This window comes from Odontesthes bonariensis, chromosome 21 (genome assembly GCF_027942865.1).
Source record: "Odontesthes bonariensis isolate fOdoBon6 chromosome 21, fOdoBon6.hap1, whole genome shotgun sequence".
In the NCBI taxonomy this organism is placed as follows: Eukaryota; Metazoa; Chordata; class Actinopteri; order Atheriniformes; family Atherinopsidae; genus Odontesthes; species Odontesthes bonariensis.
The window spans coordinates 20,596,432-20,619,706 of NC_134526.1; the positions used below are offsets into that span (position 1 = coordinate 20,596,432).

The 23,275-nt window shown below is 43.0% G+C and overlaps 1 protein-coding gene across 3 annotated transcripts; it reads left to right on the forward strand.

Moving 5' to 3' along the window:
• Positions 1-2,738: 2,738 nt before the first annotated feature.
• On the forward strand, positions 2,739-23,275 carry epn2 (epsin 2). 3 transcript variants are annotated; one of them, XM_075454893.1, is made up of 10 exons: positions 2,739-2,925; positions 8,066-8,758; positions 10,318-10,472; positions 14,419-14,531; positions 15,663-15,767; positions 16,158-16,290; positions 16,948-17,100; positions 17,596-17,688; positions 18,769-19,002; positions 19,586-23,275. In XM_075454893.1, exons 2-10 carry the CDS (start codon positions 8,331-8,333, stop codon positions 19,951-19,953), a joined length of 1,782 nt encoding a protein of 593 aa, XP_075311008.1. In that variant the 5' UTR covers positions 2,739-2,925; positions 8,066-8,330; the 3' UTR covers positions 19,954-23,275. The 3 variants fall into 3 exon arrangements, with proteins under 3 accessions (XP_075311008.1, XP_075311009.1, XP_075311010.1); XM_075454894.1 differs by having other exon boundaries at positions 2,740-2,925; positions 17,596-17,625; XM_075454895.1 differs by lacking the exon at positions 17,596-17,688 and having other exon boundaries at positions 2,740-2,925.

A 23,275-nucleotide genomic window follows, 5' to 3' on the forward strand; every position in this document is an offset into this window, starting at 1 on the left:
AATGTCTATGACTCACATGCATTGCTGCCTTTGTAAATGAGATTTAGCATAGTCGATGCCTGAACTGCTGGTGTGTGACAAACACTGCAGTTATGTAACATGAGTGAGATATGGCAAGTGTCTGACAGAAAGCGAACATCACGCCCTCCTCTTGATTCATGGGGCTGATGTGTTTTCTTGCATTTTTGTTATGTTGACAGACTGAAGAGGCAGAAGAGGAGGCTAAAGCTGTCACATGCATCTGGAGCAGATCTGAAGGATTTTACTTACGTTCAGATGCGAAAGAGCCTACACAGAGTTATGTGCTGCTCAGCCATTCTTGTGCCGCTAACTCCATTCCCTTTTGACCTTGCTTTTGTGTGATAAAGACTTGCCTCTGTTTGAGCATTTGACCTCAGGCTGACATTGGAATGGGAGGGCGAGTTTCTTGTCGGGTACAAGGGATGTTATTGGGGTGATTAAATGAAAGCAGGCAAAACTGTGGTGTGTTTAATGTTAATAAGCTTTAATGTCTTTTTAAATCAGACGTGAAGGGAGGCGAGGGGTCGCCAGAGCTAATCGCATTTTAAAGGACGCACATTGCTGCCAGGCTTCTGTCAGAGAGACCTTGTAAATGATCTTTACATTACACTGAAATGCCTTTGATCGCTCTAAAAATAATTGAACACTCCTGACCTCTAGTGGCTCAGTGAGGATCTGCATACATAATTAATTTACTGATTGCATGGCATCACTCACCTATAAAGCAATCACTGACCAATGCAAAGTGGTTTATGTTTGATAAACTTTATGCCTGGACAAGCCGGGACGATGGAATTGATGGAATACTGAAAATGTGGTTTCACTCAGGTAAACATGATAGTAAAATGCTGAAAAGTTAACGGCCCTAAACGCCAAGTCTAAAATTTTGATTGTATGCAGTTCCCACCTTCAGCTTCGCTGTTATTTTTCATTGCGATGCAGCAGAGAAAGAAAGACAGCATTCAGTTTGGATTTTTTCAGTTCCGCATTTCTTATTTAATACATTTCGGATGTATTCTTTTGAAATATACAGTATTTGATAGCACAGTGAAATCCTGTCCTCATCACGTACCAAACTTAATCTGAAACATAATTACCCTGTGAATAGATTCATATAATCAGGAATTAAGACTTTAATGTGAATATTGGATGTCTGGTGAGATGAGTCATCAGCTCCAGTCCCCACAGAACACAGAGAGAGCTATTAATGCAGAGAGAAAATAGCATAAAAATTCAAGTAAACATCTCATCAGACTCTACACGCAACATGTATTATGATTTGTTGCTCTTAAATCCTACCTTGTGAATTATTGCCCCTTTCCCTTTAAAACAATAAAACTAGAGAGGCTACCTAATTTAGTGCACCGTTTAAAAAAGAAGAAGAAAAGAAAGCCTGTTAGATTAAGGATCCCAAGCCCATCTCTCTTTCCCCTTCTCTCCTTCACAAAGAGAGAAACAAAGACACCTAAATCAGCTAGGCTTAGGCTTCCTTGGGCTTATCCTGTCCTCTCAACATAGCGGTGTCAGAAAAGCCTCAGCAAGATAAAGACAGAGGATGAAGACCAAAAATAAAATGCCCCAGCCAGCCCGGAGAAACTAAAAAAAGAAATCTAAAAAAATCAGCCTTCAGACATCACATCGGTCATACTGTAGTTCAGTTGTTGCCAAAGTCTGCCACCTGTGCAGGCAGGCAAATCTGTGGCGTTTTCCTCCTTACCCCTACATTCCAGCAACTAAACTCACCATCGCTCACTGTCCACCTATCAGGGAAACTTTCATGCCCATTCATAGAACCTGATTTGACCAAACAAAAGTGTGTTATTCACATGTATATGAAATGTGTGAAGACTTTGGCCCTCCCTCCTTTTAAAACCCCTCTGGTGAAACGGTTGCACAAAGACAGTCTTGCGGATGGAATGCTGCCCTTCGGAGATTGTGGTTTGTACTGACACACCTGCAACACACACCAGGCAATCCCTGTTACTGACAAATCATGACATGCACTTGCTTGTTTAAAAAAAAAAAAACTCCCTTATGGCTGATGGATTTCTCTTCAAATGGAGAACATTATCGCTGAAAAAACGTGATGCCCAAGAAGACGTACTTGAGAGGTCTGTTCAGCCATTTACTGCCTGCCACACAGCACGACCAGTTAACGCAGTTAATACAAACCCAAAGCCTCAAGCTTCAAAAACAACAAAATATTAGATCAATTTGAATTAGAACAACTGTAAAGGAATGCAAATTGATCATATACACATTAAATGCCCAAGACAAGATATGAAATGAACACAAATGGAGCAATAAGACACAAAAATCGACAAAAATGAACTTGAAAAAGATGTAAAATGACTGTTAGGATACAGTGGCAATAATTCAAGGCACACACAAATGAAGAAAAGGTTATATGTCACATTTGCAAATTACAAATCCGCAGACAAATCAGTGGTTATTATCTGCTTGCCTTTAGTTTATCTGTGTGTCTTTTAATCTTTGTGTCTTGGTCATCTGTGAGACGAGTGAGGTGTGGGGTTGGGGGGGGGGGTGCGCTTTCCAATATCTGTTGCCCAAAGGCCCGTTATTCTATAATCTGTCAAGGTCCGTGGCCATGGCAAATCAAGCCTTGGTCACACCCTTCCCGACTAACCCCCCTACCTCCCAACTCTGCCCGCCATGTTCTGGAGGAGGAGGAGGAGGAGGAGGAGGAGGAGGAGGAGATACGTGTAGTCCTGACTTTAGCTGGCTTAGCATTAGCAACACATAGCTAGGCGGAGGCGCAACAAGCTCCTTGAACACCGAAATAAGTGTTCTGTCTTGGTATTTTTCCCTTGGAATTACCCAAACTCCTCTAAAGGTTTGTACCCTTGGAGTAACAACTGAACCCAACGTAGCCCCAAAATTACGGTGAGTAACCACGGGGTTTTATTACAGTCTTGTTTTGTTTTTCCAGGGTGTCCTGTAATCCAGTTTGCTCTGGTGATGTCTCCACCGAGCACCCGTCTTGGCTGCTAGCTCGAAGTATCGCTAACTAGCTTAGCATGCTAGTTTACTAACCTAAGATAGAAAATACATTTGGAAGCTAACTGGAATGGTCGTGTGTTTAATTGTTAAAGTGATGCCCCTCAAAATGGTACATCTCATAATACATGTAGTTGGAGAATGATCAACAGTTGTGTTTTAAGCCCCAACTACAAGAGTGTCTTGAGCTAGCTGACCGATCACAAGCTTGGCTAGCTTTGATCCAACTTTTTTAAAGCCAAGCAGTGATATTTGAAATGAACGCATTTATCAATGGTTGGTTCTTCGATCGTAAAAATGACCACGGGTACAACTGACTTGTACAGATTATGTAATAAAACTAACTTCAGGGCATATCCTGGAGTATACTCTTTTGAGTGGGCTGAGGTAACTAGTTAGCGCAAACCAAATCAAAGCCTCAAGTTAAGGTTAATCGCTAGCTTGTTTTGCTAGCTAACGAAAAGTACTTATCGCAAGTTTGCGCTCGATTTGCTATCGTTAGCGGCATCCGTAAGTAGCAAGTGGGCGAGTTATTCCGGCCCATGTTTAAAGATGACGTTGCTCAAACTTAAATGCCCGCTACATCCATCATAATTTTGCAAACCAAATATAGTTTTAAATGGTAAAAATGTCACTGACAGTTATTAGCCGAAGCTTCTTTAGCTTGAGCGCTAACATCAATCACACCACTTCAGACGGACGTCGTGATTTAAAAAAAATAAAATAAAAAATTGTTAATATAAACGGTGAATGAACTGCTTGTATTTCCTTAACTCATACCACGTTTCCACAGAGATTGTTGCTAAATTGGAGCATATTAATGTTGATTTTAAAGGACAAAACTTGATGTACTTGTTGGTATTTTGGGGACATTCTTTTCGCTGTGGGCGCTGTCTGAACACTCGTATCGTTTCCAGTCCTGTTTCTACATTGGCTGTCAAATGTTATACCTAAGATATTAAATAGTGGTCAGGTTAATAGTTTTATAAGCAATAGATTGAGTTGTTTGGTTTAAAAAAAAGAAAAAAAGAAGCTTAGTTTCACTGTAAGCATACTAACACGATCAGGAAGAGGGGCAGGGCTTTGTCTTTTGTCAGGGTGATCATTCAGTCACAGTTGGTGAGAGATGCATCAGTACCGTCCTCCTTCCGTCTCTTTCTTGACTTTGTCTCGGCTTGACAGGAATGACAAAGGGAGTTGCGGCTCAAAAGTTGACTTACCCTCTTGTCTCATGGTTTATGCTCAACATGCTTCACAAATGAGTGTCGATGGTCTGATTGTCTTTGGTTCAGCTTCCATGTGATTGTTCGTATAATTGATAGGAACTTAATGCTTTGTGCTATTGAGCACTAAAGGATTATTTAGTAGAGTACATAGTTTGTGGTTAGACTGCAGCCTCACTAAAAGGAAGTAAATGGGTGGTTAAGGAACTTGCTGGATAACTTGATGTCACACTGTGGCACAAGCCGCTCTGTCGTAACACACGAATATACCCAGTCACACTCACACACAGGTGCCTGGTTGTGCAAGACTTCTATCCCCAGATCAGCTTTACTCTCGCTGTGTGACAAGATGGACCTGTTCTCAGTTGCCTCTCACCCCTTAATGCTAATCACAGTTTACCGAGGTTTTGACAACACACATACACGCCCAAGCTAAGTTTGACTTGTTGTGCTTTCGCATCCGACACCTAACTTGTGTCCAGTGGTCGGTTTTGGGCTGGTCAACACTAGCAGTCATCCCTGTGTCTCTTACACTGCCAGATAATTTAATTGGGGGTGGGGATTTTTTTTCATTGGCAACACCTTAACAGCCTCCTGGAGTCCTCTGCCAAGCCGAGTGCAATTATGTTCTTCTGTTGCACACATCAGGGTTTCAAACCGGGTTTGATCGTTTCATAGCAGATATTAAATGGAGGTACACTTTGTGTTTTCTGCAGTCTCCTCACAGGTTATTGACTAACTCACCAGGGTGAGCGTTTGCAGTGTTTAAATCTATGGGAAGTTTTTTTTTTATTGTTGACATAATCCATTAGCGATCCTACAGTTTGGTCTTTACCTTTTAAGATGAAGATATCTTTGTAAAAGAAATAATCTACAGTTGAGCGAAGGAATTTCACCTGTTGATTGGCACTACCCGTATATCACTGGGTGATTGTTTCTGGTCCGTGGCCTATATATTTGTTATAGACGATAAATGCGTCTTCATTACATAGATGACAAAATTAGTTTGAGTTAATTGTGCAATCTCAACTGTTATTTGACAGCTACTTTTAATTGTAAAGGCTTAACTCGAAGTCAGACAGACGTGGTTCACCAGTAGATTGTTTTGAATAGCGGGATTGAGCAATAAGACAAGTTTTGCATGTTGTGGTCAGCGCTGGTGTGTCCTAGTTGTGGTTTGTGTTTTGCTATGACGTGTAATCACTGGGTTCATTTTCCTCTCTTCCCAATTCAAAAGGTTTTGTTTTTTTCCGCTCTGTGGCCAGAGTTTTATTGCCTGTTTTACCTGTCGTGTTGTCATGCTGATAATGATGCCAGAGAAGAAGAAGTGATTGAGATATGAATTATGTTGTTTATAAGAAAGGACCAGGGTTGATATGGGTATCTTTTTTTGGAATCGGTGTGTGTCGGTGAGATATATTTAGACTGAGAAGTGGGGAAAAAGCGGAATAATTTTTTTAAATAATTTTTTTCTGGTCAACTTTTCTCCATGGCGTACTAACAGTTTGACAGGATTGATGACAAGTTCAGTCATTTTGACCTAATTAATCTGCCCTGATATATGAATGTGGATTTCAGCGCACACACACACTCTCACACACACAAGCGCAAGTCGTGTGTGCTGGCTCTTCTGGGCCTTGCGTGAACGAGGCAGAGAGGAACTGAACAAAGGCGGGTCAGGGTGTCTGCTGGTGGGGGTTGTTCCGGGATGCGAAGGGGGCGCAGGAGGGTGGGATGGACAAGACAGACTCTCCTCTCTTCCTCCTGTCGGCTATGGGTGAATAGGTGATTATAGCAGCAGATGTGTCATTAGGTCTAATCTGTATTCATGTGGATGCAGTGGATAAGAGGGTGATGAGGGAATTTTAAGAGCGGAGGGGGCATGCTCCACAGGGATCATGTTTCAATGTCGTTAAATGAATTTACGGGATGTGCCAAGTTGTTTTCTTATCGCCAACCTCATACACTTGTTGTTTCCTCACCCATGTCGCCTTCAGCTGTGTGTCCGTGGCATTAGTAGGCAGGAAGCTCCATGCAAAACGCAAAAAGCCACTTGCTGCTTTCTTAATTCTAAATCAGCTAAGAAAGCAAAACTCTCTTTTTCCTCTTTGTGAATGCAGTTGGTTGCGAGGCCTGTTGAGGCATGCTTGGTGCAGAGATTGGATTACTGAATAAGATATGTCATCATAGGTCTACCTAGATGTAAAGCAGAAAAAACGGTGGGCACAGGAAACCCATACGCTGATTTGAATAGGATTAGTTAAGTTGCAGTGCATTGCTGTTGTGGCTCGCGACAGCATGTCAAATTGTATGACAACCTCGTATTTTGGAGAAATGTAAATTTATTTATTTTTTCTTTCCAGCGAGGCTGTATTGCTTAAACATAAGAACATGCCTCTGTCAAAAGACGACTCATTACAGTAAATGTGTGTTCTGCACAGCTCGTGGTTTTCTTTTCACGATCAAGAGTTTTATCACACGAAACTTGGAGGTTGCACAGCTGTGAATCGACGCCCACTTTCTGTATCTGTTTGTCAGGAAGTGATTACAGGCGGGGCCATCGATCTTTAGAAACAAGACAGAGGCATCATCAGTGACTCTTCCAGTCAACCATCACACTGGAAAAGGTTGATTTCTTCAGCCACCCACCACACAGTGGAAACACATTCTTATTGTTGAGACTTGAGTTGCTGAGAAGGAACGTAGACGGAGGTGCATTATGGATTGACTTGTTCGTGAATCCATATGTAGCAAAGTGTTAGCATTAGCTTAAGTTCCCCTCTGCTGTGTCCTAAAGTAATACCCACCACAGGCAAACACTGCAGCTGTGTTTTTGGAGTTTGGTGGATTGACAAGTTGGTGTCAGAGGTTTAGAGGCCTATTTTGAAATAATTAAACTTTTGCTGAGTTTTTTTTTATGTCACGGCTGACACTAATTCTATTTTATAACATTACAAGTTAAATTGAAACAATATACTCTTGATATCTGCCCATAATTGTCTCTTTAAAGCGCTCCTCAGGTGAGTGTGTACAGTTGGGTAATAACGTTAGTCAAATAATGGATGATATGATGTTTTTTCTTTTCTTTCAATGACCATTCAAAAAGTTTTTGGCCGTATTTAAATTTTCTGTTTACCTGCCTTTTGCCAAGATGAGCTAATGCTCGCGTGTTCGTTTTGCGTCGATTTGAACACACCAAATAAACGCGGCACATATCTGTGGACAGGTTTGTTCACTTACATTTACTATTTTAAGGTTCCACGTGTACTCATTAAATCACGATGTGTATTTCAATTGTCCGGAAACGCTGATCGCCTTCTGAGGCCACTTAGCGAGCGCCACCGGAAGCCTTCTGAGAAGCTCGCAAAGTCGAAAGACTGCACATGGCTGACTGAGCCGACATTATTCATTTCTAGCCCCCTGACTTGTAATTTGCCATTGTGTCAAGTTACTGTAAGCTCAAGGGAGATTTTCAAAGTTGAAACGAACCCGGGTCGAGAATGATATCAAGTAGGCAGACATGGAAAATGATTGTCTAAGTATGAAAGTATGAAACATGTTGTTTGTCTAGTTTCAGAAAGGAAAGCACTACAGCTGTTCCTATAAATAAGAGATCTGCAAGATGTTATTGTTGAGCTGTGAAATTTTGGATTAGAGTCACGGCTTTAAATGAGGCATTTATTAACTGTCTCCTTAAATGAGTCCCAAGTGAAGTAAGTGTTTTTTTTTTTTTTTTTAGCTTTTCGCGTATGTCTTTCTCTTATCTTTCATACTCTAATCTGATATTTGTCTGGTTGTCCTAGGTGATGCCGTGGTCATGTGTGCCGCCTGCACTGTGCGTGTGGATATGGTTTTAACAGACGCTGTTCTGGAGGACTCAGGAACACTGCATTGGCCTGGAGAAGCCTCGTAAACACCTACGTGACGCACTGTATCGCAGAAGGATAAACAAAGTTATACACACAGCACCACCGTGTTTTTACTCCAACACTCCGGTGTCCAAGCTCCTCTCCTGTGAGAGTACACATCTTATTTCTCCCCGTCTGCTCCATCTTCACGACCACCACCATGCCGAGCACCATCCGCCGGCAGATGAAAAACATGGTCAACAACTACTCTGAAGCGGAGAAGAAAGTCCGAGAGGCCACATCCAATGATCCGTGGGGCCCTTCGTCCTCGCTCATGTCCGAGATCGCGGACCTCACTTACAACGTGGTGGCCTTCAGCGAAATCATGAACATGATCTGGAAGCGGCTCAATGACCACGGCAAGAACTGGCGTCACGTCTACAAAGCGCTCACGCTGCTCGACTACCTGATCAAGACGGGCTCAGAGAGAGTGGCGCTGCAATGCAAGGAGAACATCTTTGCCATCCAGACGCTGAAGGACTTCCAGTACATCGACAGAGACGGCAAAGACCAAGGCATCAACGTCAGGGAGAAGAGCAAGCAGCTGGTGGTCCTACTCAAGGACGAGGAACGCCTTAAAGGAGAGAGGTGAGACTGTTGCTACTTTGAACAGACGAAAGAATTGAATTAATTTGCACTGAAAAAGTCTTCATCCCTTGAATCTAACGGTGTTAGTCAGGGCTGTTTCTCTTCACTGCTCTGCTGCTCTAAGCTCTGGCAGTGAAACTTTGGTCAGCCAAACCACCGGCGTTGCACCAGACCTCTGCACTGCATCCTCTGCTCTGGAAACGGCTGCAGAGTTGAGCTCAAACGTTTGGAAAGAGTTTTTTGTTCCGGCAATTCTCTGCGGCTGTACTTTAACATATTGCTGATTATTTGAATTAAAATGTGTGAATGAGGTGACCCCTGCGTTGGTTTCCCATTCTCGTGTCATTATTTTGTTTATTAATCGTTTTTCCGGGTTTTAAAGCGCACACCATGTCAGGACTTGTCCTCATAAACATGAGCATTTGACAAAAGGTCACTGAAAACTCCTTCCAAGGTGAAGATGTTTAGAAGTTTGTTTCCAGTGTTGTCTTGTGGACAGTGAAAGGCGAGCTTATCAGAATGTGCACCGTTATCTCCTTTGTTTCACTGGCAACAAAAGATGTGGACAAGATAGCGCCTGTGTTAACTTTAAGAGGACTTTTAAAGGACAAGACCGTTTTTTTTTTACATTGGGCCCTTGATTTCACATTATAACATGATGTTCTACTCACCCCTGCTTGTTGTTGGTAATTTGGAGCTGTTCCGAAGATATTCGAGAGGCGTCTGGCTGCTCTCTTGAGATATTCGGCCATGAAACGGTTTCCTATGGGCAATGTTATACAGGCACAAACTATGCTGTTTATAATTTATTAATTTCTGTACACTAGCACTGATAACGTGGAGGTGCGTCGCTTACTTAAAAAAATCCGGGTTACTGTAATTTAGAATTTTTGTCGTAAAGTGGGTCTGTGGGCTGTCTGGTAGTAGCACGATGATGACGTCAGTAACACCCACTTTACGACAAAAATTCAAAATTACAGTAACCCGGATTTTTTTGAAGTAAGCGACGCACCTCCACGTTATCAGCGCTAGTGTACAGTAATTAATAAATTATAAAAAGCATAGTTTGTGCCTGTATAACATTGCCCATAGGAAACCGTTTCATGGCCGAATATCTCAAGAGAGCAGCCAGACGCCTCTCGAATATCTTCGGAACAGCTCCAAATGACCAACAACAAGCAGGGGTGAGTAGAACATCATGTTATAATGTGAAATCAAGGGCCCAATGTAAAAAAAACGGTCTTGTCCCCATTTTCATATGAAAAATTCTTCTTTTTTTTGAGGATAAAGAAGGGGAAAAAAACTCAGCCTTTCAAAAATGCTCATGTCCATGTGGATTTAGAAAAATGCGTAGGAATATGTTTACGAAATATATTTATAAATAAACCCTAATTCTCAGGGTAGGTTTGATTTATATTTCATTACCTTTGGCTCCAAAAACCTGTCACCACCACATACTTGTTTGTCCATTTTGGCCTCACCCTAAATATTACGGTAGAAGAGTATGGGCTCAGCACAAGATGACTGAGCCAACGCGATGGCTGTTTTTGCCCCGTCAGGTCACAGGCTTTGAAAACCAAAGAGCGAATGGCCCAGGTGTCAACAGGGAGCAGTCAGATGGGTTTTGGCCGAGGTTCATCTCAACCCAACCTCTCTACATCCTACAGCGAAGAGTACGGCAGATCCGAGGGCTCGCCTGCCTCCTACCACGGCTGTAAGTATGCGCTCATAGACACAAAGGCCTCATCCCACATGCAATGAATGGCATACAATGTATTCAGTTAGCATTACTTTATCTCGGTTGCTGTAACTTTGGCCTACATCCTGAAACCCTCCCCTCCCCCTGTTCTCTCTCTGGCTTGCAGTCCTGCAACAGGACTGCATTCCTCAGAGCTCTCTCTCTCGCTCCCACACACAGACAAACGGATGAGGAAGAAGAGCCCTCCCCAAATCATCTTTCATCCACATGACAGAGGAATCCGCTCCTCTTTTTGGCGATGCACTCATTTCTCATTAGACCGTGTTTCAGACATTGTGGCAAAGTAGATAGGCCGCATTATGGGTCAGTTCATGGTAACACAGGTCTTTATCGCACACATTGTGAGTACACAAATCTATAACTTGGGGTACCTGTGCTTGGGGACACTTTTTGGTTCTTGGAGATAGTTTCCCAGGTGCTTAAACTGGCCTAGTTTGAACCAGCAGCAGTAGAGGGCGACGAGTTGGATAGTTGACATTAAACCAGAATTCAAATAGATTGAAAGAGTGATGGAATGATGTGGAGCTCGGGTAAAAGAAACGGTCACTGTCAGGAAATGGGTTAACTCGGAGAGGGACAGAGGGGACGACCCGTGAAAATTCTTTTCCTTTTACACTCTGACCCCCTCTTCTTTGGACACAGCAGGATGAGCGTGTATGTGTGCGCGCTCGTGCGTGTGTGTCTGTTGCCACGCATGTGTTTTTAGCCTGCGTGGATCCTGCATGGAACACATGCAGGGTCTGCGTCCAAATCCTTATTTTGCAGCCCATATTCCTGCACTCGTTTTATATTTTGGAGTTTGTGGCTCAGAGTCGTCGGTTCGGCAGCTGAGTCATCGGTGGAGGAAACTGACAGACACACTTACCAAAAGGAGTTTGACTGGGTTGTCACTGTGGGAGGTCACAGGGAATTCTTTAGATTCCAGTCGAACTTTCCGCCCATTGTTGTCCAGACAGGGTGTGAATGAATGGCGGCGTATGTGTGACTGTAGATATTAATTGAGCCCCTCGTCCCCAAAGTATTCTGTTTGTATTTATTTTATTTTAAAAGTTGTTGCTTTTCAGAATCGGCTATATTGTCCATCTTGTCTTAACTTGGTGTCTCTAGTAATACACACATCACATTAAGTCACAGTCATATATTTGTTGTAAGTATGTCTCTGAAACTCGGTTCTTGCTCTGGAAAATGTTTTATTTTTAACTTAATTTAATATTTGAATTTTTTTGGTATTTTTGGTTATTAAATTCCGTTTGCCAAAAATAAAGATGACGTGGTAGGAAATAAGTTATTAAACAACTGGCAAATGATTGCGGGAAATGGGAGTCGCTGAGAAAATCATGGCTTTTAAAGAGTTTTTTTTTTTCTTTTTTTTTTCTTGCAAGCAGAGTTGTGTGTGTGTGTTTGTGTGTAGAGCGCTAAAAAGCCATATATGGTCCATTCCCACAGTAGTGGGCAAGAAACTGGTGTATTTTTGTTGGCTTTTAGTTGTATTTATATGTCTTTTTGACCCGTAACTATCAAGCGTTGCTGTGTTTGTGCCAATCTGTCCTGTCGAAAGGTGGAATTCGGTTTCAAAAACGCTTCTTTTGACGAAAAAATTCAATGTTGTTGGGTTCCTTATTTATTTATGTGTGCGAGTGTGTGTTAATGACATTGGCAAATGAGCACATGAAAGAGGCCGTGTTTTTTTTTTTAGTTCTGGACAAAAAGGAATAGTGGAAACCGATGCCTCCATCTGCTTTTTGTAGGGAAGATTTTGATTGGCTTTTTTTTGCCAGCTTTGGTACAGCTGCGCTCGGCTTCTATTGAAGGCGGACGCGTCGTTGAGCTTAAACCCATGGCTCGAGTTCCATCAGTTAAACTAACGCAGCTTTAGCCCCGGTCACTTTCCCTTGAGATGTGTAGCCCGGGGACAGAGTGGCGGCACATGGGTTTGACAAGAAGGAGGCGGAGGAGGCAGAAAATGAGATGTTCAGACTTCAGTTTGGAGTTGAGCAGCGAGGCAAGGAGGCAAAGACCCAGATCTGAAGCCGAAGACAGAAACGAAATTATTTATGAAGCGTATTGACAGAAGTGTGCAAAAGTTTTTAGGCTCTCAAGAGTTCAGGATTTTACTTGTCAAGTAAAACCATTTGGCAACACTAAGAGAAGTGATTAGTGATAATGCACTGACAAATACTTTAACAAGGTTGGTAAACCCAAAAGAGTGGGCAGCTTTGGAGCTTTTTTTGATCAGCTGTGGGCATTTAATGACATTACATTTAGAGCAGATTAGATCAACTTGAGCCTGCAGACTATAGCACACAATGATTTAAGTTCATGCTCAATTAGTCTCATTTGCTATTTTTCTTACATTTTTGCATCTGATCATATTTTTTATTTTTTTAAATACACGTGATCTTGGTGTACAACGGCCCTCAAATGCCTTATTTTTTCCCTCCAGATATTTGACAATGGGATCATTCATTAAAAACCTCGTATTTGAAGACTGCTAATGATGGCCCTAAACATATAGTCCCTCATAGAACTATCTTCAGCAACAAGACAGTGCTTGCAGCAGATGGCGTGGCCGCCACAAAGCTCGGATCTTGAATTTAGTCTGGGATTACATGGATGGTTGAGACGGCTTAAATCCACATGTGTACACAGTACAGGGGGGTTTGTTTTTCCTCCGTTCGCTGTGCTTTCTGTGAATGCCGGTTGAATTACGACGGATCTGCAGCAACGCCTCAATCAGGTTGTCGGTCTGCTTGCCACAGCGCTGTTTTCAGCATCACCCTAATTTTGTCACCATCAGTTGGGAAGGAAAGCGTGAACCACAGTGCTATTTACTTATTTAATGATGGGATTCCTCTTAGAATAGGATCACATAAATTAAAATCTTTCACGATATACTATTGTAAAACTGCCCTTTTACTTGTTAGAGAAGACATCTGCTCCATCTCATTTTAGATGTAGCGGGCGGATGTTAGTCAAAGTGTGAGGTTTCAAAGTTTGTTGTGACAAATATGTTAAATATTTGTGGCAGCGCTTTGGTGGACTAGATCTTTAAATATGGTACGAGCATAAACGCACACACACGAGTTTGATTACGATGTTCTGAGTTTTGAGGGAGTGTCTAATCCAGTAGTCAAAATCAGCTGCTGAGCCGTTCCTCGGTGGTCTGCCTTGTTAGGAGCAAAGACAGGAAAACCGAGGTGGACAGAAGGAGAGATGGGGTTTGTTATTAGAGTTTCAAGTCTTTAGGGGGTTTTCAGTAATACCACCCAGGCAGAATCCCCTCTTTATTTTTCAATTTGTGCTGTTCATATAGGAACAAAAAGCCATCTTTGCTTTTGAATCATCACCTAGAAAGTCACAAGTTAAGCAGAATAAAACTGTTCACACTTCAGCACACCTACAGCATTCACAGAGAAATGACGTAGGACGAATAGTGACATAGAGGAAAGGAATCAAAAATGATCTGTAATGTCACAGTTGCCATGGAAACACGAAAGCTGCGGTTTTCAAACTCAAACCCACAAAGTCCCACTATGAGTTACAGAGAAAAAACTGTAGGCTACCTTAATGAGTGTTCTTCGTGCTGTGACACTTGTGTGTTGGTGTGTGTGTGTTATTTTTGCTGCCACATAGCCTTACCTAATCCAATTAGCTGAATGGACTCGTCTTCCCTTAGGGGCTGACTGAAGACCGAAAACCACACACCCCGAGTACTAAAACACATCATATTTTTATTCAATAAATGCTATCTAAAATGTGATTTTCTGTATTATTGAATATTGTGTTATTCTATTAATTTTGGCTAGCTTTAAAGTACTCGCAATAATCGGCAGTGACCTGATATAATATAACAGGACATGGGAGGATGTGATTGTGATTGAATTGTGCATGTGTCTGTTAGCCACCTCTCCCAACGCGGGTTCAGAACTGGAACAAGCCAGGCCTCAGACCAGCGGAGAGGAGGAGCTACAGCTGCAACTCGCCTTAGCCATGAGCAGAGAAGCCGCAGAGCAGGTATATACATATACATACACACACACACACACACACACCGTCACAAATCATATCCCCCGTGCTCTAACATGGCAGGGCATGGATCCGTGTTTTGAATTCCTCTATGATTGCATCCAGGTTCGTGGGAAATAACAGAAACTTGGCTTCAATCATAGAGCTTGTTTTTGGGTTAATGCAGCTACTGCCCATTAAAATGCCCTCTCAAGTGTATAAGTTAATTTGGAGTTTTATTTCGATAGTCAAACAAACACCCAAGGCTCCTTTAACCTCCTTTAAGTAACAGTTCGTGCTCTAACTTTCTCTTGCTGGTCCCACGAGGCGTTTAGGGACTTTGTTTTAGCTTATTCGAAACTACAATGGAGTCTTTTGCTGAGTTCATTTTACCTGCTTTACACTTACTTTAAAGGTAAATCCTTAATATAGTAAAGTAAATATAATTTTTTATTTTTTCCCATCATGGAATGCTGAATTATGCAGAGCCTCTCTCTTGGTTCTCTTGTTTGATAGGTTCTGCACGGAGATGATGTAATAGATTAGATTATACAGGACCTAAGGGGGCAGCTTTGATGAAACGATTCGCAGAGAAAGAGTTGCTATAGTGATTCCTGTCTTTTTCAGTGGACAGGATGAGGGTCTGTTGAACAGTGAATGTGAATAGAAACTCAAACAGACATTAGCTGTGGAAAAAACTACAAGTCATATGTGTGTGTCCAGCAACATGTGCTGGTTGGACGGGCTCATAAAAGGTAAACTGCCGTTGTGTAAAAAAAAACATCAAAGATGTGGAATTACAGATTAAGTCAGCAATAGTTTGCAAATTTTTCTAACACTGTACAACGAATCCTAACCAAAAGTCTTAACACACCATTCCCGATCAAGCTTTCATGTTTTTTGGGTGAGTTTTGTTAAAGCTGCAGGACAAGTTTGGTGCTGAAATCTTCCTCTTATTAGTAATAAGTGTGCCGAAAGGTTTTTGCATTGGCAAAAGTAATCATGTGCATAAAGTATCTTTGACATTTTGTAATGCAGAAGCTGTTCATAACGGCAAGGGTAAGATGTCTATATTTTAAGAAGGAAGAGAGACGTTTCGCATGTGCTGCAAAATTCAAACTTTGGTGTTTGTGTGTTCAGGAGGAACGCATACGTCGAGGGGATGACCTGAGACTACAGATGGCCTTGGAGGAGAGTAAGAAAGGAGGTCCGGAAACTGCAAAACTGCCCAAGAAGAAGAAAGAGGTAAAAATGCCCCCAAACTTTGGGACTGGGGTGACTCAGTTGCTCCATTATCTCAAACGCACTCCTGAAATAGTCTGGTCTCTCCCTGTGCTCTGTTCCTACCTGACCCTGTGTGCCTCTTCAATAGAAGGAACTGGCAGCAGACAGCGCTGTTCTCTCATCATTATTCTGCCTGAATAACTGGCTGGCTGGAGTTTCTGGGCACACAGTGCTTAAGTGTCGAAGAAGTGTGCTTGCAGGATTTTAGCCCTTGTTTATCTCAATACTTAATGACATAACTACCATGTGTCCTGCTTCATAGGCTGACAGATGGTCTGTCCTACTTTTTTTTTTGTCCTACAGTATCCTGTTGTGTTGACTTTCTTACCAAAGTTCTCCGTCTCTTCACAGCCACAGTCATCTTTGATGGATCTAATGGTTGTTCCTGAGCCAAGGGCCAGTGCTGACCCCTGGGGCACCGGAGCCGGAGCCGGGGCCGGGGCCGGGGCCGGGGCAGCATCAGCTGACCCATGGCAGTCTTATGGTAAGCACACTTATACGCTCACTCTGGTAACGGTCACATTAAATGATATCCACGTACAGACTACCATCATCAAGAAATACATACTGCGTGTGGTGCATCTGTGTGTGTGTGTGTGTGTGTGTGAAAGGCATCTCTGCTCTCCACCTGCAGCCTGTAAGACTGTGAGTCTTTGTTTAATAGGAATGCTGCTCCACTGGCTCGGCAGCATTTCTGCTCTGGGAGCAGGGAGGGAGTTGGAGGAAGATATTGCGAAGAAAATGATTGTGGAGGGTTTGTGATGCAGGCTTGGAGAGTTAAAAATGTAGCGCTCTTTTGTAAAGAGACGGAGGACAGCGAAGAGGCAGCAGTAGAGATGGTGACATTTCACAAGAGATGTTGGAGGATGCTTCTAATTTCTAAAAGTTCTTTAGCACAGCGCTTGTTTCACAAGTTCACACACACAGACATTTTCCCCCATACTGCTCTTATCCACCATAGATGTATAAACTACAGACTGAATTTTTCTTAGCATTGAGGGGAAGCTGTCTGACCAATGAGTCTGATGGGCGTCAACTCATTAAATGTGAACCTGTATTTTCCAATTTCTTTTTCTCCTTGACATTTACCCTCCATCACTCACTCACTCACTCAGCACCGAACCTCTCCCTCTCTCCACAGGTTCTGCCCCGAATCCAGCAGCACCAGTAGACCCATGGGGGGCATCTGCTTCTGTCCCACCCATGAAGAGCAGTGATCCGTGGGCGGCAAACTCCGCTCCCTCTGCAGATCCCTGGAGCTCTGCATCTGCCCGCCCCAAGAATTCAACCACAGGTAAGCACTTCCTTCTTCTTTTTTTTTTGTTTTTCTTCCCCAGCTGCAAGCGCATTCAGCTTATTCACAAGCTACTTCTGCTGCTTGATACTCACCGAGTAGGTTGTAATCTTTCCACTTGGTTAAACTGACAAATCTGGCAGTTGAGGAGTTTGAGACGCATGCGATATTGAGATGTTTGCATATTGTAAGTTTTGTTTTTTGAATAAAAGTGCATCTACTATACAGTTGGTCAGTGACTTGAACTTTGCTTAAACTCACAATAGGGCAGAAACTACACAATAACGCATGCTTATGCCCATCTGCATGCTTTAAGTTGCATATTGTGTTCATCTTTTTTTTAAGGATCCACACTCATCCTTATTTGTGTTGTTTGTTTCCATTTGTCTTTGTGTGGTTGTGGATCTGCCGTTTCTCTGCTTTTTGTACACTTTCTGTGTATCGTTGCCTTTGTGTGTACGTGTCTGTGTGTGTGTATGCATTGTCTCCTTTCAGGTAGCTTTGACCTGTTCAGTACATCCAATGGTACGTCCAAAGAAGACTTCTCAGAGTTTGACAGCCTGCGCTCTTCCTCCTCTGTTCCCACTGGTACTCACCCTGTCTTTGTCCCTCTAATGACACGGAGTCTGTGTTGTTTTTTCCTCAGTGTCTGAGAAAGATGTCCGTCTGCAGACACAATGTTACTGCAGAGCACAGACACGCACGTCTTCTCTTTCGTATGTGCCATCAGACTTGAGCAAAGGCAGTGTTTGTACCGCAGAAGGTTGATGACTGTAAACCGCAAATGCACTCAAATTTGGTTTAATCTAGCGGTACAAATAAACTGTCTGCTCAGGTCTGGTCTAATATCATTATGGTGTACTCTGATGCAGCTTGTTGTGTGCGCATTGCTCAATACAGTTTTTGGAAACCCTCTCAGATCTGCCGTGATATTTGTAAAATGAATCTGGGGCATGTAAATCAGATGCAAATCTTCCCTAAATTCAGGGTTTGGGTGGTTGTTCGAGAGGGTTCCAGTGACTTGTCTGGCACAGATCTGTGTGTTTCTCTTCAGTCTCTGTGTGGAGGGGTGACATTGGTGTCGGTCAACTAAACTGATTCAGTTAAAATCTACAAGATTTATTGGGAGTTGATATATTTCGTCTTATTTTATCATCAACCGTTTTCTTTTGGCTTTGCTACATCTAACTTGGTGTTACTGTGACGGTTCTCGTCTCTGACATGTCCTTGTGCATTTGCTGGCATGCCGGGTTTGTGAGAGTGCATTAATGAACGTCTCCGCCGCCGTCTGACTGCTGCCACAAAACAAAAGCCAGGCTGTCTGCCTCTGATGTCTTCTCATAAAATGGCATCACCGCTTTATTGCATCGACTTTTATTTTTGGGTAATTGCAACTGTAGGTGCTCGAGTGCAGATGGGCACTCTCGTGTGTGTGTGTGTGTGTGTGTGTGTGTGTGTGTGTGTGTGTGTGCTCGTGTACTGGCGACTGAGAAATCAAAGTGTATGCGGAAAGAATGGGAGACAATGTAAAACATTTATCTCCACTATAAAGGAGTTGTGCTGGATTCTTTATGACAATATCGGTTGACAAAAATAGTTTGTTTTGCCTGCTCAAAGAGACGTTCTTCGATCAGTCAAATACAACTTCTCCTGCCTCTCTTTCTTCAGTTGAAGGGGGCGTGGCCTCCTCCATCCCATCTCAGCTCAGTCTGGCTAGCAGCAGCAGCCTGGACCTCTTCGACCCCTTACCCACTTCAGCATCTACTTATATAACCACGAACCCGACTAGAAAGACCCCAGAATCCTTCCTGGGACCCAATGCTGCCCTGGTGAATCTGGACTCTCTGGTGACCAAACCAGCCCAGCCTCCACCAGTCGTTAATCCGTTCTTGGCTTCCACAGGTAGGACTGCAAGGAGATGAAGTTGTTCTCTGAGATGCCCCTCGTCACTGACATTTCTATAAAAAGTTAGCTTTTTATACGAACGTCTTATGTCCTGTATATGCAGGTCTGTTTGTCATCGCCCAACAAAATATTTATGTACACGATGGACAAAACCAATGAACCAAGGTAAAATAATATGAAATAAGAATAAAACTAAACTGATGGTTGTCGGCTGCTGGCTCCTATAGACTTCATTCAAGAAGCATCAGTTTCTCGTGTGAAATAATAAACCAGTCAGTTTTCCCCAGAAGTCGTGATATCATAAGCTAAATGGATTCCTTCCAGTCAGTGTGCCGGTGGGTCATTCTTACGATTTAAGCCACAATTAAACGGGTATTAGGCCTCAACATTTTTTTATTTTGTCCAGTTATATTTTTCATAACCTTCTGACTCCAAAAAGACCCAAATACTAAAAAAATGGTGACACTGAAATGCCAAATTCAGAATGGCAGAGAAACCGATGGGCGGCATCACTGTGACTATGTCCGTTTATATATTTATAGACTATATTGTTTACTGTTATTTTCTTTCTGTGATTCAGGTGGCTCTGCTGCAGCTCCAGCTCAAGCTCCCCATGCCAACCCCTTCCAAGTGACCCAGCCAGCTCCCCCTACTCTCAACCAGATGCGCGTCAGCCCGATGCCCTCTGGCTTTGGCATGGCAGAGCCCATGGCCCTCCCCTCCATGGCCGCGCAGCCTGTCGCCATGGTCCCCCTGGCAGGAATGGCCCCCATGGGCCACTCAATGCCAGTAATGGGGGCCGGCACTGTGGGCGGAGTGGGAGCAAGCACAGGTATGAGTGCGGGGATTCCAGCCTCCATGTCCATGAGCATGCCCCAGCCACTAATGAGCATGCCCCCGCAGGCTGGAACGCAGCCTACCGGAACCACCAACCCCTTCCTTTTGTGAAAGGGTGACCGAGGGACAAGTTTGTCCAGAGTACACCCTTCTCTCCATCTTCGTCTTGCTACTCAAGAAGCTTCAACGTGAATAAGGAGATGTCTTATCCCATTTATTCATTTCTAGCCCACTCCCAGCTAGGTCCCAGCTCGGCCTTCTCTTAAATTACCACCCTTCCTGACTCATTTCTCCTTTCTCCCTTCCTACGCTACAAGCTGCCTCGTCTTGTGTGTTCCAGACTGATATGAAGATGATGCCGATGAGCACCGAGTTTGCATCTGTTTACAGGCTGAAAGAGCAGCAGTGTTTTTTTTTGGTTTCTCCACTGAGGCAGGACAGCACCCAGACTTTCCTCCCATTCATCCGCCTCCTGACCCTTAACCCTTTTCCTTTTGGACTGTTCCTCTCCTCCTCTCTGGTGGGGTCACAGGAAAGTCTAACTGTACTAACACAAGGATCTTATCTCTTCTCTTGAACTAATCTTTTATAAGCCGCGTCAGCTGGTGTGTGTGTCTGTATGTGTCTGAGTACACATCTCAGTACTTTTACACTGTGTTTATTCCAGTGAGTTTTACTAAGACACACTGGAGTAAGGATGAGAGGTGGTCAGATGTCTTTATACTCTTTGTGTGTATGCGTTACAAAAGCAGGAATTTTGCACAGTTGTTGCTTTTTTTTTTTCTCTCTCTCTCTCTGCGACTGTTGGGCTCACCGTTACACCTTAGCTTAGGGAGGAAGTCTGATTAAACAACCGAGACAACACACACAAACACTGCCTCGACTCTTGGTACCACTCGGTCAACTCTCGCCCGGTCACTTCACCTCGGACCTTTTTTCTGACCCTCCCCATGAACTTTGCCCTCGAGGGGGTCACAGAATTAACAATGAACGCTTCTCAGAGGAGATGAAACGCCCCCCCTCTTTTTTTTTTCTTTTTTTTTTTAACCAATCCTGGGTGATGAAAAGAAGAGGAGACATTTTGTTTGTATGTGTGTGTACTCTTACTGCTCAGATACTAACAGCTACATGTTAATGTGTTTTCCAGTGAGTCTCCCCCAGTGACTGTTTATAAAGGAAAAGACATGATCTGTGTCGGCATCAGTATTTTGCTGTCTGAACAAATGGATGTACTGAGGCATTGTGGGACAGTTGTTTTTCTATTTGGTTTGTTTCTAGGGTCAAAGGGATGAGGGAGGGTTTGTGTGTGTGTGTGTGTGTGTGTGTGCGTGCGTGTGTGTGTGTGCATGCGTGTGTGTGCATGAGACATGCATTTAGCTTCCAAGTGTACTTTAATGAGCAATTTTTCTTTTCTTCCATTTCTCACTGAGTTAAATACAACTTAGAATTTGCTCAAATTAGTTTAAGTGCAACTAAAAACAAACAAACCAGGGTTTAGTTATCAGCAGCCTTAATTTTTATTTTTTTTCTTCCTTTTTCTACGCGTGTATGCAACCATGTATCAAGGAGCTGTCACTTCGGGCGACGAGGTTGCGAAGAGAACCCGAGGTTTATAAGGGCACGTCGGCCACATAGCATTGTGAAAAGAGTTCAGCTCTTACTGGATTTGCTGTGGCTAATCTACGTACAAGAACATCACCAAGCACTACCACACATGCACACACACCTTCAGACGGAGTCGCTCCAGGATCAGTCTATTGATAGCACAGGGCATCCCGCAGCAAACAACAGCGCGTCACGTGATGTCAACAAGCAGCCGTTCCTTTTCCGTTGTTCTTTACTTGTTAGATGTAAATCCATAGCAAATCCTTTTTTAAATTTTTTTTTTTTTTGAGTTTTTGGAGCCGTTCACTAGCAAAAAGCCAAGTTGTCATCTCGATTCTCTCTCTTGCCTATTTTCTGTCATTCTAGGTTTTTTTCACCCTATGGGTAGGCTATGATATTCTCTTCTCTTAGAAGCACAAACTGTTACCAAAGTCATAGCGACTGTGATTTTGTTTTTTATTTGTTTGTTTGTTTTTCCCCGAGGATGCCACACGTGGGACACTTTAAAACAGTAGGGTCACACTTCACTGACATTTTTTTTTTGTTTCTGTTTGTGAATGCTCGTGGTGTGCGAGAGACTCCATTGTTACAATGTTTTATAAGTCGGAGCTAATTTCCATTTTGTCGAGTTTGTGGGAGGAAGTTGCTGTTGGCCGAACATCATTGCATTTTACAGAAATCAAGCTTGAGCATCCGTCTCTCCTTTTGGTTGATGACACACGGCTAAAGATAAAAAAAACAAAAAAAACAGCACTTGTTGTGTACTCTTCTCTTTAAGTCACTATCATGTCTTCAGTTCTGTCACTGTAACTGCCACTGTTCCGACTTGTTGAAGGTTTTTTTTTATTTTCTCTCTTGTGGTGTGAGTTGGCGCCCCCTCATGGTCACTTGTGGTACTACAGCTACACAGCAGGACCGTGGATGTTTCCACCCGACGCCTACCTTCAATTCTCTCAGGCAAAAAGGAGGGGCAGCTCCAACTGTGTGTATGATTTTGATAATTCTAGGTGTGGTAGCGACGGTTTTTAACGCTCGGAGTCCTTAAAGTATGGATGTGACGCTTACTTTGCAGACCAGCAAACATTTGTAATCCTGACTAAATATATGCAAACATTTGGGTGTAAGAAAATGGGAAAAAAAAAAAAGACAAGAAGACTTGACGCTTGATGTGTTTCGCAAATTGCTGATGACGTCTTGTTTATTGAAACGCTACTATGATATTCTAGCTGAGATTGTAGCTTTGTCATCAGGCTCTGTTTCACTGTAACCTCACTTTAAACTCTATTCCCAGCGATTGTGGAAAAAGTCGGTTTATGCGGTGAAAAGAAGGGAGGAAGAAGAGCCTTTTGCCGTCTTGAACAGACTGCGCTCCCACAAATCGGACGCTGGCAGTCGCCCCGGTTCAGTGAAAACGCGGCCTGTGTGTAGCGAGCTCCTCAGTCATGTATTCACTATGCTTTTTATCAAGCGGACTAACTGAATTTATGGGCCGTCTGTCTTTATATGCATAAACTGACTCCTTTATTCTTTTTCATGTCTTGTCTAGTTACCCTTCTCGTAGTACTGGGAGCAGGCTGCTTTTTTTTTTTTTTTTTATTGGATTCGTGCTCAACCCGTTGGCATTATAACTGTATAATATAATTTATCATTTGTACTATTGTAACATACTGTTCTTCTGTATACCTTATTATTCTGTGTAATGGGTTTTTGTAGGAAAAGTCATTGTGGTATTTTAACGGCATCTAAACAAATGAACGCAGCAGGCCGCACCCTGTTGGATGAGGACAACTGTAGCTGCATCGGTTCAGAAATAAAATGTCTCACTTCA

What these genes read in the sequence shown, in the direction of transcription:
- epn2 (XM_075454893.1), top strand. Translation starts at nt 8,331, where the DNA reads ATGCCGAGCACCATCCGCCGGCAGATGAAAAACATGGTCAACAACTAC. An exon ending in GAACGCCTTAAAGGAGAGAG is followed by an intron (nt 8,759 to 10,317) that starts GTGAGACTGTTG and finishes TTGCCCCGTCAG; the next exon opens with GTCACAGGCTTTGAAAACCA. An exon ending in CCCCAAGAATTCAACCACAG is followed by an intron (nt 17,101 to 17,595) that starts GTAAGCACTTCC and finishes GTCTCCTTTCAG; the next exon opens with GTAGCTTTGACCTGTTCAGT.